The sequence below is a fragment of the Cornus florida genome, unplaced genomic scaffold (assembly GCF_030987335.1).
Source record: "Cornus florida cultivar Cherokee Brave unplaced genomic scaffold, ASM3098733v1 CherokeeBrave_3.0.0_Hap2_Chr10, whole genome shotgun sequence".
Taxonomy (NCBI): domain Eukaryota; kingdom Viridiplantae; phylum Streptophyta; class Magnoliopsida; order Cornales; family Cornaceae; genus Cornus; species Cornus florida.
Genome location: NW_026775580.1, coordinates 64498144 through 64514359, shown reverse-complemented (window position 1 = coordinate 64514359; position 16216 = coordinate 64498144). Strand labels below are relative to the sequence as shown.

The 16216-nt window shown below is 35.8% G+C and overlaps 1 protein-coding gene across 1 annotated transcript; it reads right to left on the bottom strand.

The window, feature by feature from the left end:
* Positions 1-5227: 5227 nt before the first annotated feature.
* LOC132278944 (polyadenylate-binding protein 2-like) lies at positions 5228-14571 on the bottom strand. Its single transcript, XM_059780851.1, has 9 exons — positions 14181-14571; positions 12751-12869; positions 11113-11769; positions 10953-11030; positions 10727-10816; positions 7632-7769; positions 6095-6271; positions 5797-6000; positions 5228-5704 (listed from the first exon to the last, which is right to left on the bottom strand). The coding sequence occupies exons 1-9, from the start codon at positions 14437-14439 to the stop codon at positions 5462-5464; spliced, it is 1965 nt and encodes a 654-aa protein (XP_059636834.1). The 5' UTR covers positions 14440-14571; the 3' UTR covers positions 5228-5461.
* Between the last annotated feature and the right edge of the window lie 1645 nt (positions 14572-16216).

Here is a 16216-nt window from a genome sequence, read left to right as displayed (position 1 = left end):
CCACCACTGCTACCGCTTTTCACTATCACCACCACCTTCCACTACCGCCACCACCCTACACCGCCGTCGCCGCCTTCCACCACAGCCACCGCCACCTTTCACCACCACCGCCACCGCCGTCTCCTTCAACAACCACCAACGCCTCCCCCATTGCCTTCCACCATCACCATTGCCATCTACCACCTTCCATCACCACCACCACCACTACCTTCCACCACCAACTACCGCCACCACCTTCCACTACCGCCTTCCACCACTGCCGCCACCACCACCACCACCACCTTCCGCCACCGCCACCGCCACCACCTTCCACCACCGCCTTCCACCACCTTCCACCGCCTTCCACCACCGCCACCATCACCTTCTACTATCGCCACCACCACCACCTTCCGCCACCGCCATCACCACCACCTTTCACCATCACCCACCACCTTCCACCACTGCCACCACCTTCCATCACCACCACCACCACCACCTTCCACCACCACCTTCCACCACCACTATAGTTACACCACTATTTCCTTCCACCACAACCACCACACTACTGCCACCACCTACCACCAACACCACTGCAACCTTCCACCACCATTACTACCACCAATTTTCACCATTGCCACCATCGCCGCCTTCCAACACCACCACCTACACTGCTACCGCTTTCCACCATCCACCGCCGCCATTGCCACCATTTATTTTTAAAAAAATTATTAGAGAATATCATTTTGTTAATTTAATTTAATTTATTTCTTACTAAGAGGGATATTTTGGAGAATTCAATTAGAAATTTATTCCATTCTAAATTTTAAATTGGTCCAACCAAACATTAGAATTGTTATTATCATTATATTCCTACACATTTCATATTTACAACCAAACAATAGAATGAGAATGACCATTCCATTCCATTCCTATTCTCATTCCATTCCCACTTGCATTCCATTCCATTCCTGCACACCAAACGTAGCATAAGTATAAAACATCTACAAAATAATGTAAAAATTTTACTGAATATTGTAAACTTATACTTAAGCAAAGTAAAACGGTGACTGCAGTAATGGAAAACCTTTGCTAAATAATGCAAGGTTTGCACTTAAGAATGTAAAATTGACACTTAAACAAAATAAAACTTCAATGCGCTTAAGTATTGCACGAACATACTTCTTGAATTAAGTTTCATCACGTGGGATCTGCCAAAAAATGCATTAGCAAAAATTGTAGGTCTCTATCTAACCATAGTTATCATTACAGGTAAGGAAATTCCAAGAATAGAAGTACATGATAATCTATTTACACAAATCTGAAGTTTCAAGCAAGTTTTTTAGGTTTGGGTTTAAATTATTCAAATCTAAATTGTTCCAATTTTTGTCTAAACAGTCACTGCTGCAGCAGAACCACCTCATTCACCATCACGGCCACTGCCATTACTTCTTTTTTCCTCCATCTCACTCGCATCAGAACTCTGTAATTATATATATACAGGCGGTAATGATGAGTTGTCAAAACCACCGCCAACACAAGCACTATGGACACCAACAATCATTGGTTTCCGGCATCGCTCAATCGCTATGACTGCCTCCTACAAGCCCTACGGAGCGAGAGCCAAAGATAAAGGGTTCAAAGTTGGAGATCCCGATTCTTTGGAATCTCTAGATAATTTTCAGTGTAACGCCCTTATTCCATTCTTTAGTGGAAAGAACACTTTAGTTGCCAAAAAGGGGATCATTATCAGTATAGGACGTTGACAAAGTAATTGAAATGTGTCCTAAGTCTAAGAAAGAGGAGTAAATTAGAGAGATGAGATGGAAAGAGAATCAAGGTTAGTTTAGTAAATTAGAGAGATGAGATGGAAAGAGAATCAAGGTTAGTTTAGTAAATTTTAAAAAGTACTTAAGGGTAATTTGGTCTCCATGTATTCATAAACAATAAAAATTGACAGATTTATAATTACTTTTGCCGAAAGTGTTTTTGATGTGTTTATTTTTTAGTATTTATATTGTAGTAAATAAGGCATCCTAAAGTGCTTTTTTTTATTAAATTAACTCTTTTTTATATATGTTGCACTACGACATAATGTGTTGCACCAACAATCTATATGTGGCACTAGGGATGGCAATTCGTGTCAACGGGTCGTGTTCGTGTCAACATGATTATGACACAAACACAATTAGAGTCGATACGAATACGACACGATTATTAATCGTGTCAAGACCCCTTGACATTATACGTGTAATGCGACACAATACGCGTAACCCGTTTAATAAATGGATCAAGCCTTGACACGACACGAAATGACACGAAAAGTCACGTTTAAGTCATTTTTTACACAAATATGACATGTTTATTCTACACATTTAGCTAAATAGGTCATTTTTTACACGAATACGATACGGTTAGTTAATCGGGTTAATCGTATTATTATCGTATTAACAAGGTTAAATACGAACACGACACGTTTAGTTAATAAGTTAATACATATCAACACGAACATGATTAATCCAAATCTAAACCCACTTATCTCGTATCGTGTCAAATATTATCACCTGTAAGACACATAATCCTTTCCACGTAAAGGGATCGGAATTCCTATTAAAGATGCTTAGTTAGGAGATATACTTATCATGTTTCCTAACTTTGTCTCTCCATTTGTCAAGCCAAAAAAAAAAAAAAAAAAAAAAAAAAAAAAACACACTCCCTAAAAATAAAGTCATCTTCGAACGTTTATCTCATTGGTATTATAAATTTTTTTTTTTTCCACAGCACGACCATTCTAAAAGGAATAAAATAAAGATATAATATTGAAAATTTTGTGACAAGAACCATGAAATTGATCTTATGATAAAATTTTAAATGATATATATATAAATTGTTAACAATCATGATTACGAAGGAGGTGTGAACATGAATTAAAAGTAGTCCATCAAGAAAGATGAATGGACGTTATAAAGGTCTAACATATATACAGATATATATGCTATATAAGCATATATCCCTCCTACCATACTATTCATATCTCATTCGTGGGCCAATCGTTGTTGGAGTTTTTGGTCCTAGTAATGCTTCTTTTCCCACTCCTTTCAAAGGTCGTTCCTTTGAACAAGCTTTCAACCTCTCCATATGGACTACTTGGACAACCATATTGCGTAACAGCCGTTTTATAATAAATAATTAAACAAAACAATTTTCCATTCTTCCTGAGGTCACACATGACTCATAAAAATACTCCAATTCTAGTCTTTTGATAGTGTATATCAACAAACATGTTACATATGTACTTGATGATAAAGATATTTGGTACAGTGTCGTTAATTTGTAAATTCAATTATGGACATAAACTAGTGTATTATTTCGGCTTTCTTTCATGCACTCGAGATATTGCTTAATAAAATTCGATCATTCTTCTTCTTTTTCTTTTAGTGGAGAACTGAACCAAGAATTCTCTTTCTTCATCATCATTCGAATCACTATTCGCGACCCAGTATTCTATTTTATCATCAATCCAATCCCCATTTACGTTTTTGCCAAACCATTGTAGAGAGACTGTGGTTGTATCAAAGATTTGTTCATGGTTTTTCAAACCATTATATATGTATGATCCTGCACTAAATCGAGATACAGGTGGCTCAAGCCCGAGCCTACGGCTCATTCCGGCTTGAATTAATATTTTCATGATTATAAATTTGTATATGCTTCGTCTTTTGTTACACATTTTAAAGTAGAAGATTGATGATTCAAATCCCTATAAAGACAAGTGGATGTATGTATTATTTGTCATCAGAATTGTTCCCTTATTCCTGGTGTACAGAAAAATGTATACCCACCTCAAGTATTAACCAAAAATAATTATATATTCAAGGGTTAAGATTTAATTTATGCATTTGCAACCATGAGCCAAATTGTAACATTTCTCTCTCAAAAGATTGGGAATCATAAAAACTTGAATTGATCCACATCGGCTAGCATGTTGTATAAGCATACGAGGGCAGCTGGAAATTGCAAGAGTGATAACGAGTGTGCACATGGAAATTAATAGGAATGCTACTAGTGTTTGCATGTTTTTCGACATGCTCGAGAGGGATCAAGATTGCCTCGTAGCCACTCCCACAAATGCCCATACTCAATTTTTCTCTACTACAAAGGGGAAGGGTGTGAGTAGTAGAAGAAATAATGAAATGAAATGCAGAAAATGAAGTATGCTCATTATCACAGCAAGTTTGGGATTCAACCCAAGTCACACAATCCTTCTCAACAGGTGTCGCTCTCACGCTCGCGCTCAAATTCTCCCTGTGTATGACTTAATCTGCCACTCTAATGCTCCCGCTCCCGCTTTGTGTGACTTAGGATTCAACACCAACTAATGTGACTTTAAGTGAAGGAAAAATAATGTTCTTTTTCAGACCATCAAAGTTGAATACTTGTCAAGGTTTTCAAATTGGTCTAAATTTTCGTGCAATCTTCAGATGCTCAAATTGAGAACATACTATAGGCATTGTTGACTGAAGAAATAAAATTCTGCTTATCAACTTACATATTTGGGTCTTTCTCTACACACCTTGCAAAAGTTAAATGAACAATGAACAACTTTCACCCGACTCTTGGAACAAATTAAAGGGGGAGGAGGAGAAAAGAAAGAGAACCCTACCTTGCACTCACCAAAAGAGAGATGCAAGTATTACATATACTTCTCTGATACTAAACCACCAGAAACAACTCAAATATTTCCTATATGAAATGAGTAGCATTTTCTCAAACATTTTCCCACGATTATTCGAATTTGATTTGACCCGAGTTCCACAGAGACATTCAACAGAATTTCCCTATCATTCTACAAGCTACTACTAGCTATTTTCACCAAACCAAATCTGCATGTCAAATAGAGTTTCAGGTTGATCTAAGATGGTGTAAATTTACAACTTTCTAAAAACTTGAACATACCAAAAAGCAAGTCTCTCCGAGGAAAAAAGACCAGGAAGCCCGGCCTACGTAGACTCCAAAATCACTACCTGCAGCTAAGCACTTTTTCACACTCCTCTATAATAGAACAGCTAGAGCCAGCCAATCTATAAAGAACATGCCAATGAATAGTAAGATCACAGTAAACACCAAAGGTTGTTCCAAAGGTTATTAGCCAGGAAAGATAAATAAAAAAATAATAAAATCAATTTACTTTGGCCACCCATGTTGGAAGACAACAAAATCTTTAAAGATGACGAACTCAATTAAGGAACAATTTAAAACAAGAGGCACAAAAGGTAGGCATACCATAGAAGTCTGAAAATCTTAAGTTTTCAAAAAAAAACATCCAAAAATCAAAACAGATAATGTTTCAAACCTTTGGAATCCAACATATTACCAAAACAAAATAACAAAAGTACTAAATGAAATCTAGGGCTTTCACAACCAGTAAACCATCCTTTAGATTGTACCATGACACATGGAAGTGTTTCAGTCGATCAGGCAACACTCAGGAAACAAGATTATCATTCAGGGACAGCGAGGCTAGTTGGTCAGTCGGACTGTTAGCCTGCTGCTGAGCAACATTCCTCAAGACCTCCATGGCCTCCGCAACTTTTGCCTTCAGAGCATCTGGTGATTCAAGCAGATGCAGAACCTCAGTCTGGTCCATCTCCAGAAGCATGCCTGTAACCTTGGCTGCATGCTCATGCTCCAGCTGATCCACTAGTGGGTACAAATTTTCACCCAACATCTACCCACCCACAAAAAGAAAAAGTTATTTCAAATCTTAAAATCATTATAGAAGCTGCAGGCCTGCATAACAGAGCATGATAACGAGCTTACCGTCCTCTGCTGGTCAGGCGCTGCATTTGCAAGGGCAGTAGCCAAAGCTGGAACTGGCATAGGCTGTCCCATAGCAGCATCTCGTGGTAGCATGCCACCCATGTCATATGGAACAGAAAGCATTCCTCCAGCAACACCTGGCATAGGAACATCTGGCATGTTGCGACCAGGTGGATAACGATACACACGTCCCCTAGGAAGCATCTGAAAATGAACATCAAGAATTAATTCTCAGATTGTAGAAAAGAGGGTCAGAAAGTTATGGGAGGACAAAAAAAAACAAACATATTAACTAAACCTGCTGCTGCATCAGTGGCACAGGCTGCTGAGCTTGTTGAACAGGACCAGCTCCACGTCTCCCGCCTGGGCGTTGGCCCTGTTGGCCCTGTTGAACCATTGGCACAAAGAAATTTGGCATGGGACCCCCACCTGGCCTCATTCCAGGAACAAGCTGCTGCTGGTAACCAAATCCAGCCTACAAAAATACAAGTTAAATCAGGAAAATAATATATATAAATACACACACCCCATACAAATTTAATGCTAGATGTCAACAGAACATTTCATAAGAAATTTTCAACACAGAAAGAGAGAGAGAGAAAGTAACCAGGAAGGGTACTGTTGGAAGAGGATAAGAAATTTTTTGGGTTTTTATGTCTCAAATAAGTCATGTGTCATGGTACATGACTAATGGTACTTACTAAGGGCTAGCTGACAGTAGGTGCTTTATTGAACATTTTAAAATACTTTGGGGACATATATAACACAAAATGTAGTTCAGCCTGCCTTTCTAGTCTATGTTACAAACATAACGGAGCCATTAAGGGCCGCAAACAGCCATACAAAAGTCAACTCAGCCTCGTCAGACCAAGTCAAATGTGAAATTGCATCTCCCTGCGACCTTGGCTCTATTCAGGTGTGACTCAGCCAAACCACACCGAGTTCAAAACCTCAAAGCCAAGTAACATGTGAAATTGCATCTCCCCGCAACCTCGGCTCTACTCGGGTGTGACTTGGCTAAATCACGACAAGAACCTCGGTGCCAAAGTAAAACTGTTTTTCTAAAATCAAAGGCACAAGGACAAACAGATCCGAGTAAGACAAATTATAACAACTTATAATAGGTAACAAATGCAGTGCCAACAGTTCAAGAGCTATATAAGCATTGAATCCATTAAATTCAAATAACAGCCCAGTAAAACCATTAAAACGAAAAAATAGTTGTTAGACAAATATTATTAAAAAAAAATTAAAAAGAAAAAGAAAGAAAAAGAGAATACACAACAGCCAAAGCATTTAAGTAAAGCCCAATTCAAGGTTTTGCCCACCCCTGGTAACGAGCTAGAAAAATCGGGCTTTGGGATCCTTCCTTTGTTCAAACCGAAGGACAGATAGAATCAGACAATTCTTCTGTTGTGTTTTGAGGGAGAGGGAGAGGGAGAGAGAGAGATGGGTCAAGCCACAAAGAATCATGCACTTCAAACTAAAAAGTCTCTTATTCAAATATGTGAAAATGGACAAAAATAAAATAAAAATAAAAAATATTAAAAAAAGCTCTATAAAAAAATTTAAATAAAAAAAACACACACAAAACAGCTAAAGCATTTAGGCAAGCCCAATTCAAGGTTTTGTCCACCCCTGGTAATGAGCTAGAAAAAACGGTTTTTGAGATCCTTCCTTTGTTCAAACCGAAGGACAAAGATGGAATCAGACAATTCCCACATTCATATGAAGAAAAACCTATGAAACTAGAACTCATGCCGTATCGAGCATGTTATCCTCTCTATTTCAAATATGTGAAAATGGACAAAAAAAAATTGCAATAAAGACATTACCTGGGGAGGAATTATAGCAGGCGGAGCTTGCCCATAAAATAATTGTTGTCCCAACCCTGGAGCACCAGGAGGATACATTGGCATGCGAGGAGCAATTGAAGGTGCAATTGCAACAGGCCTCATTTGTGAAAATTGTGCCTGCAATAAAAAAAAAAAAAAAAAAACCACAATAGTGATTGCTGACATTTTGAACCACTAGAAAATGAGCAATTAAGAAATCTATAGGAACGGATCATAAGATCTTACAAAATGAGTGAACAAACACTAAAACTAAATTTATACATACGGGAACTTTTTAGAATACTAGTAAAAGGGCATGTACAATGCAAGTAGATAAAAGGTGAGTTTATAAACAATTAATTAGTAACTTTAATTTTCCTATTTTTTCAATTTGTTGTTTAATTAAAAAAAGGTTTATTAAATTAATAATAAATAATTTAGTTTTTTAGTTCAAATATAATTCTTAGTAGTTCATAGAGAAGGAAATGCAATGGAAAAAGAATTTTATTTTATTATTAATAATACATTATATATAAAAAAAAATAGATATATAAAATACGATCAATAAAATTTAATTTCAATTATTATTCCCAATTAAGTATTCTTTTATAATTAGTTGTTTCTATTATGTATAGAGTTTGTATAGAGTTTGTGTTTAAGATTGTATTTATCACTAAAAAAAAAAGGGTTAGTGTCAGATGAAAACTCTTTGTTTATCTTGTTAAAATAAAATAGAAGAGTTTGTGTTTACTTATCAAAAATATATATATATAGAAGAGTTTGTGTTTAATAAAAACTCTTTTACACTTTTTTAACAAAATAAAATAATATAAAAAATTAAAATTGATCTGAAACTCCTTGTAATTTTAAAAATAGTAATAGATATAGATTATTATTATAATAATGGAAAAAGTGAGAAAGAGAATAGATAGAATTTGAAAAAAGGAAAATTTATATTTAGGAAATAGTTAGAAAAAGAATAGGAACCCTAAATTATTATATAATGGGAAGAGTTAGAAAAAGAATAGAATTAGAGAGAGAAAAAAAGAAGATAAATTTATATTAAGGAAAGAGTTGGAAAGAGAATATAATAGGAAAAATAAATTTATTAAATAAATAATAAATAAATAAATAATGTCCTGAAACACAATAATGAAAGGAAACACTTTGTAATTCTAATAATAGCACAGATATAGATATAAATATAGAGAACAAGTTTGTCACACATAAATTATCAACATTGTTACAAACATATGGACCATCTATTTATGCACTAGTTAATGGAATTATATTCAAAATCTAGCCCAGAAAGTAGAAAGAACCTGTGTTACCTGGACTCGGCGTTTCCGGCGAGGGTGTCTGTGTCGACACCACACGACATGGACACGGACACGGGATATGCGTCTGACCTTGTACGGTCAAGATCGGACACGGCCGTTGAAGAAAACACTTATTTCAGTGGTCGGAAATTACTGGTTTCACCGTGATTTTCAGGAAGGGAGTTTTGGAGAAGACGAGGGTTCTTCACGCGTTGATTTTGCATAGAAACTTACCCTATTTGGAGCGTGTTGTTCACGTTCTGACGCGTAAATAAATTTCAGCAGACAGTTGCCTGTCATTGTCCTTGAGAAATGTGTGTATATATATATGGTAGTAGTATATATATATATGGTATATATATAATAATAAATATGTGGTTAGTGGGTTACCAGCTGTAACCCACTCACCACAATTGACCGTTTGAAATAAGTGTAAATTTACACTTTTAACCTTATAATTAAAGCATTTGTTTACGATGAAAAAATTAGAAAATAATGTGTAGTACTCCGTATTAAGTTGCGTTTTTGCCGCCTCAAAAGATCTGAGACTTCTTTTCTTTCTTCTCTCTTGTGCGTATATGTGTGTGTGTGTGACTGTGTGTGTGTGGTGGGTTTTTGACAAGAATAACCCTATTTAGTATTGATAAGGCAGAGAGTATCATCTATGGTGGTTAAAGACTCTGATTGTTCCAGGAGAATGATACTCACGTGGGATCTGCCTGATTCCTTCATACGGCCGCCGGCAGAGCCTCCAGACTGATGAGCACGGTGGTGCACGGTGCGGCTAGTGCGTCACCTGCGTCGCCGCTTGGAACCGGATGATTTTTGGCTTAGACTTCTTTAGTTTAGGAAACCCTAGACTGAATACGTCTTTAATCCATCTGTAAGGCCTTATGGGCTATTTAACTTATGGGTTGGCCCATTGGTTGAGGGTTTGGCCTGCTGTAAATTCTTTCTTTCAACACAATATTTACCTTATGGGCTGTTTAACTTATGGGTTGGCCCATTGGTTGAAGCTTTGGACTGCTGTAAATTCTTTCAGTACAATACATTTACCTTCCCAAAAAAAAAACAGTACTCATGAAAAATCTTCTCCCCAATTTTATTATATTATATTATTTTTTTTTTTCCCTCTCTGTTTTCTTCATGTTATTTAACTTATTTAACAATTATGAATTAACATCATCTCTTACTTATCTAAGTTATCTTGTTAGTTGCTGCCTTATGCCATGCTTAGTTGCCTATCTGATTAAATTTAGACTATCACTAATATAATTTTTCATTTTTTAATATTTTGTATGCCGTGTCCAAGTACCCGTGTCCGAATTTTGGACACTTTTATTCCGTGTCCCCGTGTCCTATAATTAAATAGATTGGTGGATCCGACCTCTAGACACGTACCCGTGTCCGACACCCGTACCCGAGTCCGGGTAACATAGGAAAGAACCATGTCTGGCACATAATTTACAAGGATTTATATGGAAAGATCAATATTTAGATCATTCTATTCTCATTTTTCCTTACGAAATGTATCTTTTATGATACCAAAAATACGATCTAATGAACAAGCCAAGAAAATTTTGTCACACAATCTCTATTAGACAAGTAATAACAACCAACATTTCCAATAAAAAGATTGAAATCAATTTTCTTTGCATTCATATTATTTAGTGGTGAATATCTATTTGGCAAACCATAACAAGCATAAAACTTTTCCATGAAATGCAGCAACAATTATTATTCTATGACGCACCTAGAAATGTTCAGTGATATTACCTGCAATCTTGCTCTTCGCTCTTCTTTCCGTTGCGCAAGTGCAACGTAAAGGGGTTTGCTGACGATCATTTTACCATTCATCTCTGCAAGCTGTAGTTAAAGAGAAGGGTGGGGGGAAGGGGAAAAAAGGGACTGAATTCCGTGACAGAAGAAAGGAACATCTCTATCACATGAAAATCAACTTCATATTGAAAAAAAAAAAAAGTACACTAACAAATAAACTTACAGCTCGAGATGCTTCTTCAGGAGTCGAGAAGGCAACAAATCCTGATCCTCTACTTACTCCACTAGGATCACACATAACCTGAAGTCCCAAAATGAAAAGGGAAATGAAATGGATGAAGTGGGGATTTGAATCAATTAAAAAGGTAATAGAGATTCCAAACCTTGCATGACGTAATTGTACCAAACTCTGCAAAAAGCTCCTTCAGCTTTTCATCATCAATGGTATCATCCAAGTTTTTGATGTACAAATTCACCCCTTGAAACTTGTCAACTGTTTCCTTCACAGTCTGCTCAAAACGACTTTTTAGTTCAACTTCTCTTTCAGATTTCTTCTGGGCTTTTCCAACATACCATTCCTTGTCGTCAAATTTCTTTCCATTTAGAGCCTCAACAGCATTAGCAGCATCATCTGCATTTTCAAAGTTGATAAATCCAAAACACTTGGATTTTCCATCAGCATCCCTCATCACTACAGCACTGGTAATTGTTCCATATTCACCAAAAAATTTCTTAAGATCATCATCCGTTACAGATTCTGAGAGATTTTTCACGTATACATTATTGAATTTGGTCTTGCTCATAACAGTGTCTCTTTCCTGCTTACGAAGGAAATGTCCAACAAAAACTTGTTTATCATTAATGAGCATGCCATTTAACTTGTCAATTGCATTTTGGGCAGCTTCTTCACTATCAAATTGTACAAAACCATAGCCTTTAGACTGGCCAGAAGGATCGGTAGCTATCTTGCAAGAAAGGATGTTGCCAAAGCTAGAAAAAGTATCATGTAATGCTTTGTTGTCAATTGTTTTGTCCAAATTCTGCAGGGGAAAAAAAAAATTTAATTGATTACAAGAGAAATAAATATGAATAGCAAATACAAGTAAAAGGCAAACACATAAAAACATCAGCATCCCTGAGGTGATGTGTGTGTTCAAAGCTATACTGTCCCATAACAGTAACAAAATAATCCAATGTGTACTTATTGCAGAATTCTCTAAATTCAGTATATGTATATATGAAGGCGAAAAAACTATTTAAAAAATCTCATTCAAAGATCAATGGCTCTAAAGAAATTTCTCTATACGGGGTTGTTTTACAGGTGGGGGTAGAGTGTTAGCTTTACTTCTATTAGAAGTGAACTTTTTTAGCTACTCTGTTTTTCATTTATCAAACAGACATCATATTACAAGGTTGAAACAAATTATTAAAATCATAAGAAAGAATTTTGAATTCTTAATTAATAATCATATTTATAGTTTTTAAAATTTTCCTAACAAAAATTATGCTTTTCTCAAAGTTCTTATGCTTAAGAAGTAAACTTTTCAAACTAGAACATTTTGCTGCTTTTGGTATTATTCAAGAAATGGTTTCTAATTAGTATTATCTGATTACCAAATTGTACTTCTCTTGTAAAAATGTTTTTAAGAATATAAAAAAATAGAAAAATTAATGGCTGGAGGCAAGAATGTCAGGTATTATAAGAAGAATAAAGCAAAGATTTTATTTTCCACAGAGGTGTGCAGGTTCCTAGATATTGAGAAGAATTAGAGCTTTAAATAAAAATATTGAAAATTGAGTGTGCGGCTGTTGTGGAAACACTAAAAGTTATAATTGGGTCTTGAAGATGGGGACGTGGAAGTAGTATATTTATCTGCCTGCCCCTTAAATCAACCGGGTTAGTGGAAGTTTACAGTTCCTGTTCCCACGTCACTGATTATTCTCTAAAAGCTACAAGTTCAACGGATTGCAACATATCCACAACTAATAAACAAAAGCAAACAGAGTAAAAGTGTCAATACCTTTATAAATATATTTGCGGTACCACTTTTACGAATACTAGGGTCTCTATGAGAATACATAATTCTGATAGCCCTTCCATTGAGAGGAGTAAAGTTAAGTACATCCATTGCCCTTGCCGCTGTGGTAGAAGTTAATCAAAATGTCAAATATGGTAATAAAAAACATCTACATGCAATAACAGAGAGAGAATAATGTTCTTTTAAAAGAACAAGAGAACAAGACATAATATATTTGTAACTGGAAAGATCCAAATAGATATCTATGATAGGAATGAGCAACAATATATTGTACGATAGGAATGAGCAAAATGATTACAAGAACTCAAAAAATAGAGCACTCTGATTCTTTCTTTTAGGAGCAATATGGTCTTCTTCCACATTTAACTGAATACGTGAATGAGTAAAGAACATAGCAGGCAAGTACAAAGATACCGAATGCAATATACCATAAACAGAGCACTTGAATATACTATTTGAATTGAAGGGCAGCAATAGAACCAGCAAACTCATGCACGCCAACCATTAAAAGTCCAAATGAATTTTTTTCAACATTGTAACTAGCAAAAGTATGTCTTAGGCATTACTTTTGTAAGAGATTACCATTACCTAGTACCTACCTGAAAAAGAAATGCACTACATACTCATGCAACAAGATTCCCAGTTGTTTGGAAAATTGTCCCCCCAGTTCTTATAACTATGAAATTCAACTAAACATGCATAGAACAGCCGTAATAATCTAGTAATGAGCACTTATATATTAATACAACAATCCAATATACATGTTTACTAAGACTATATACCAATTCTCATATGCTAATAAAACAATCCATTATTCATGTTCTTGTAACTATAAAATTCATCTAAGAATGCATAGAACCGCCATGTTTGCATTAGCAATAATCTAGCAATGACCACTTATATATTAATAAAACAATCCATTACCCATGTTACTTATTAAGACTATACACCCAAATCTCACTTATATGTTACTAAAAGTATCCATTTTCCATGTTCTTTACTAAGACAATACACCAAATCTTCACTTATATACTAGCAAAATTATCCATTTTCCATGTTCCTTATCAAGACTATACGCCCAATCCCCACTTATATGTTAATTAATAAAACAACCCATTTTCCACGTTCATTAGTAAGACAATATACCAAATTTTCACTTATATATTAATAAAACAATCCATTTTCCATGTTCCTTAATAAGACAATAACCCAATTCTACTGATGTTCCACCAACATACTAATTAAACCATCTTTACAACAAAGAGAACAGGAATTAATATAATGTTATCATTTCAAGTTTTAAGGCATACAAGTTTAACAGTAGCTAGCCACTTTCATAATACATCAATCTACAATTACAATCAAACACGTATAACCAGCAATATAAAGAAAAACACACGAGAAAAACTGACCATCTTGAGGGTTGCTGTAGTTGACATAACCGTAACCAAGAGATCGCCGAGTGCCCAAGTCCCTACAAACCCTAACCGACACAACCTGACCCACTTGGTTAAACAGATCATAGAGCTGCGAGTCGGTGACATTGAAGTCAAGGTCGCCAACGTAGAGAGACGTCGACAGAAACTGACCACCGCCAGAATTCGCATTCGCCGCCACACCATTCGGTCCGGAAACAGGAGGACTCTGATGCTGAACTAGAATCTGAGCCATCTCTTCCACGAGCAATCTTCAAATCCTTCCTTTTTTTTTCGATTTTTTCCCCTCTCCTTATGTTTAATGAAATCAAACCTTACAAACCCTAGAGAGACAACACAACAAAACTACACTGAAACAACACACCTTCAAAAGATCAAACCTTGGTTTTTTTGAGAATTTTTTTTGGGATTTTGAGAGGATAAGAGAGGAGAGGGAAGGGTAAAGTGGGGATAAATCGTCCGAGGTCCAAACGGAACTGATCGTCGACGATGAGAGAGAAAATTCTAGAGAGAGAAAGTAAATTTTTTTTGGGAGGGCAGACCAAACTGCACCGCACCGGTAGAGATAAAACTGTGTAGTTTATATACTGCGAGTCGGTGGAGTACTCGAAAAAAACCCTAATGTGAAATGTGCATGAGATCTGGGACGTTGGATTTGGTTGTTTTACGTCGTTTCGGCTAGTCCAGATTAGCGTAAACGGTAGAGCGTGAGTGGCGAGTGGGGATGATCTGGTGTTTCGTAGGATCAGTAGGTGTGGTTGACGTGATGTCAATGTACGACTGAGATTTGATGACGTGGTGGAATCCTTTCTAACACGATGATATCTAATGCTATGTTCGTTATGTTTGGTGTAGCATATGCAAAATGTCATTTTTATATGTTAAATCCGAGAAAAGTTTCTGTCATTGTATTTTATCCAAAATGTTATTGGGTCAAATAAAAAAACTAACATATATATATATATATATATATATATATATATATATATATATAACAGACATATATATATACACAACAGACGTGTGTGTGTGTGTGTGTGTATATATACAAGCACAATTGACATATATATAGCCCAACACCAAATTGGCAGTCCATGCGAGAGAAAAGAGAAAAAAAAGAGAATAATAGCAGATTTGGCAATAACTATATGTTGCGCTATATTTGGCACAACATTTGGCAACCGATTTGGCATGCCATTGAAAAGTTCATTTTAAACCCATATGCTACATTTTAAAAATAGCAGCCCATTGGAGGCTCCTTTAAAAAAAAAAAAACGGAATGGATCCTCTCAAAGAAAATTTCACTCCTAGCATGTAATCTTAGTGCTTTTATAGGGCCACATCACCAACTTACCATTCCATCATTAATTTACCAAATTTAATTAATTAACTAATAAATATGGTATCTTTTGGACTAAAATTTCCAAAATAACCATTAAGGCGATTTCCCATCTCGTTAAAACTTTCACTATACTTTTTTATGCTAAAATTTTCAAGATAACAATTACCATTAAGCTTCTCTCTTTCAATTTCCCTCTACTATCATCAATCTTTATTCCCTACAATTTAAGGTTTCGAAGATTTCACAGTTTTTTCTGGGTTGAGAAAGTAACTTAAGATCATGATACATCATATAACTCAAAGCTCATCTGGATCTTCTTTACCTTCTAGAGTTTTATCCAGTGTAACAAAGGTTTCAGTTTTTTTTTTTTTTTTGGGTTAGTAAATATGGTATTGTTTGGATTAAAATGGACTTGAAATTAATAATTTGAAGTCCGCATAGTGCATGGGGTCGTGTGCTGGAATAATGCAGTCGGTCGGCCCACCACTAGGTGCTGTCTCCTTATCTGATGGAAAGTAGACATCTGATAAAGGAAATACTGTTGAATCAAAGACTTTGGGGAAAAGTTCTTTGGCTTCTTCTGTCGGCAGGATAAGAGGAATCTTTACTTTTTGGGTGGATTCATCTTGTCCTTCAAATGTTCTGTGAGTGAATCCCAATAATCTGCTAT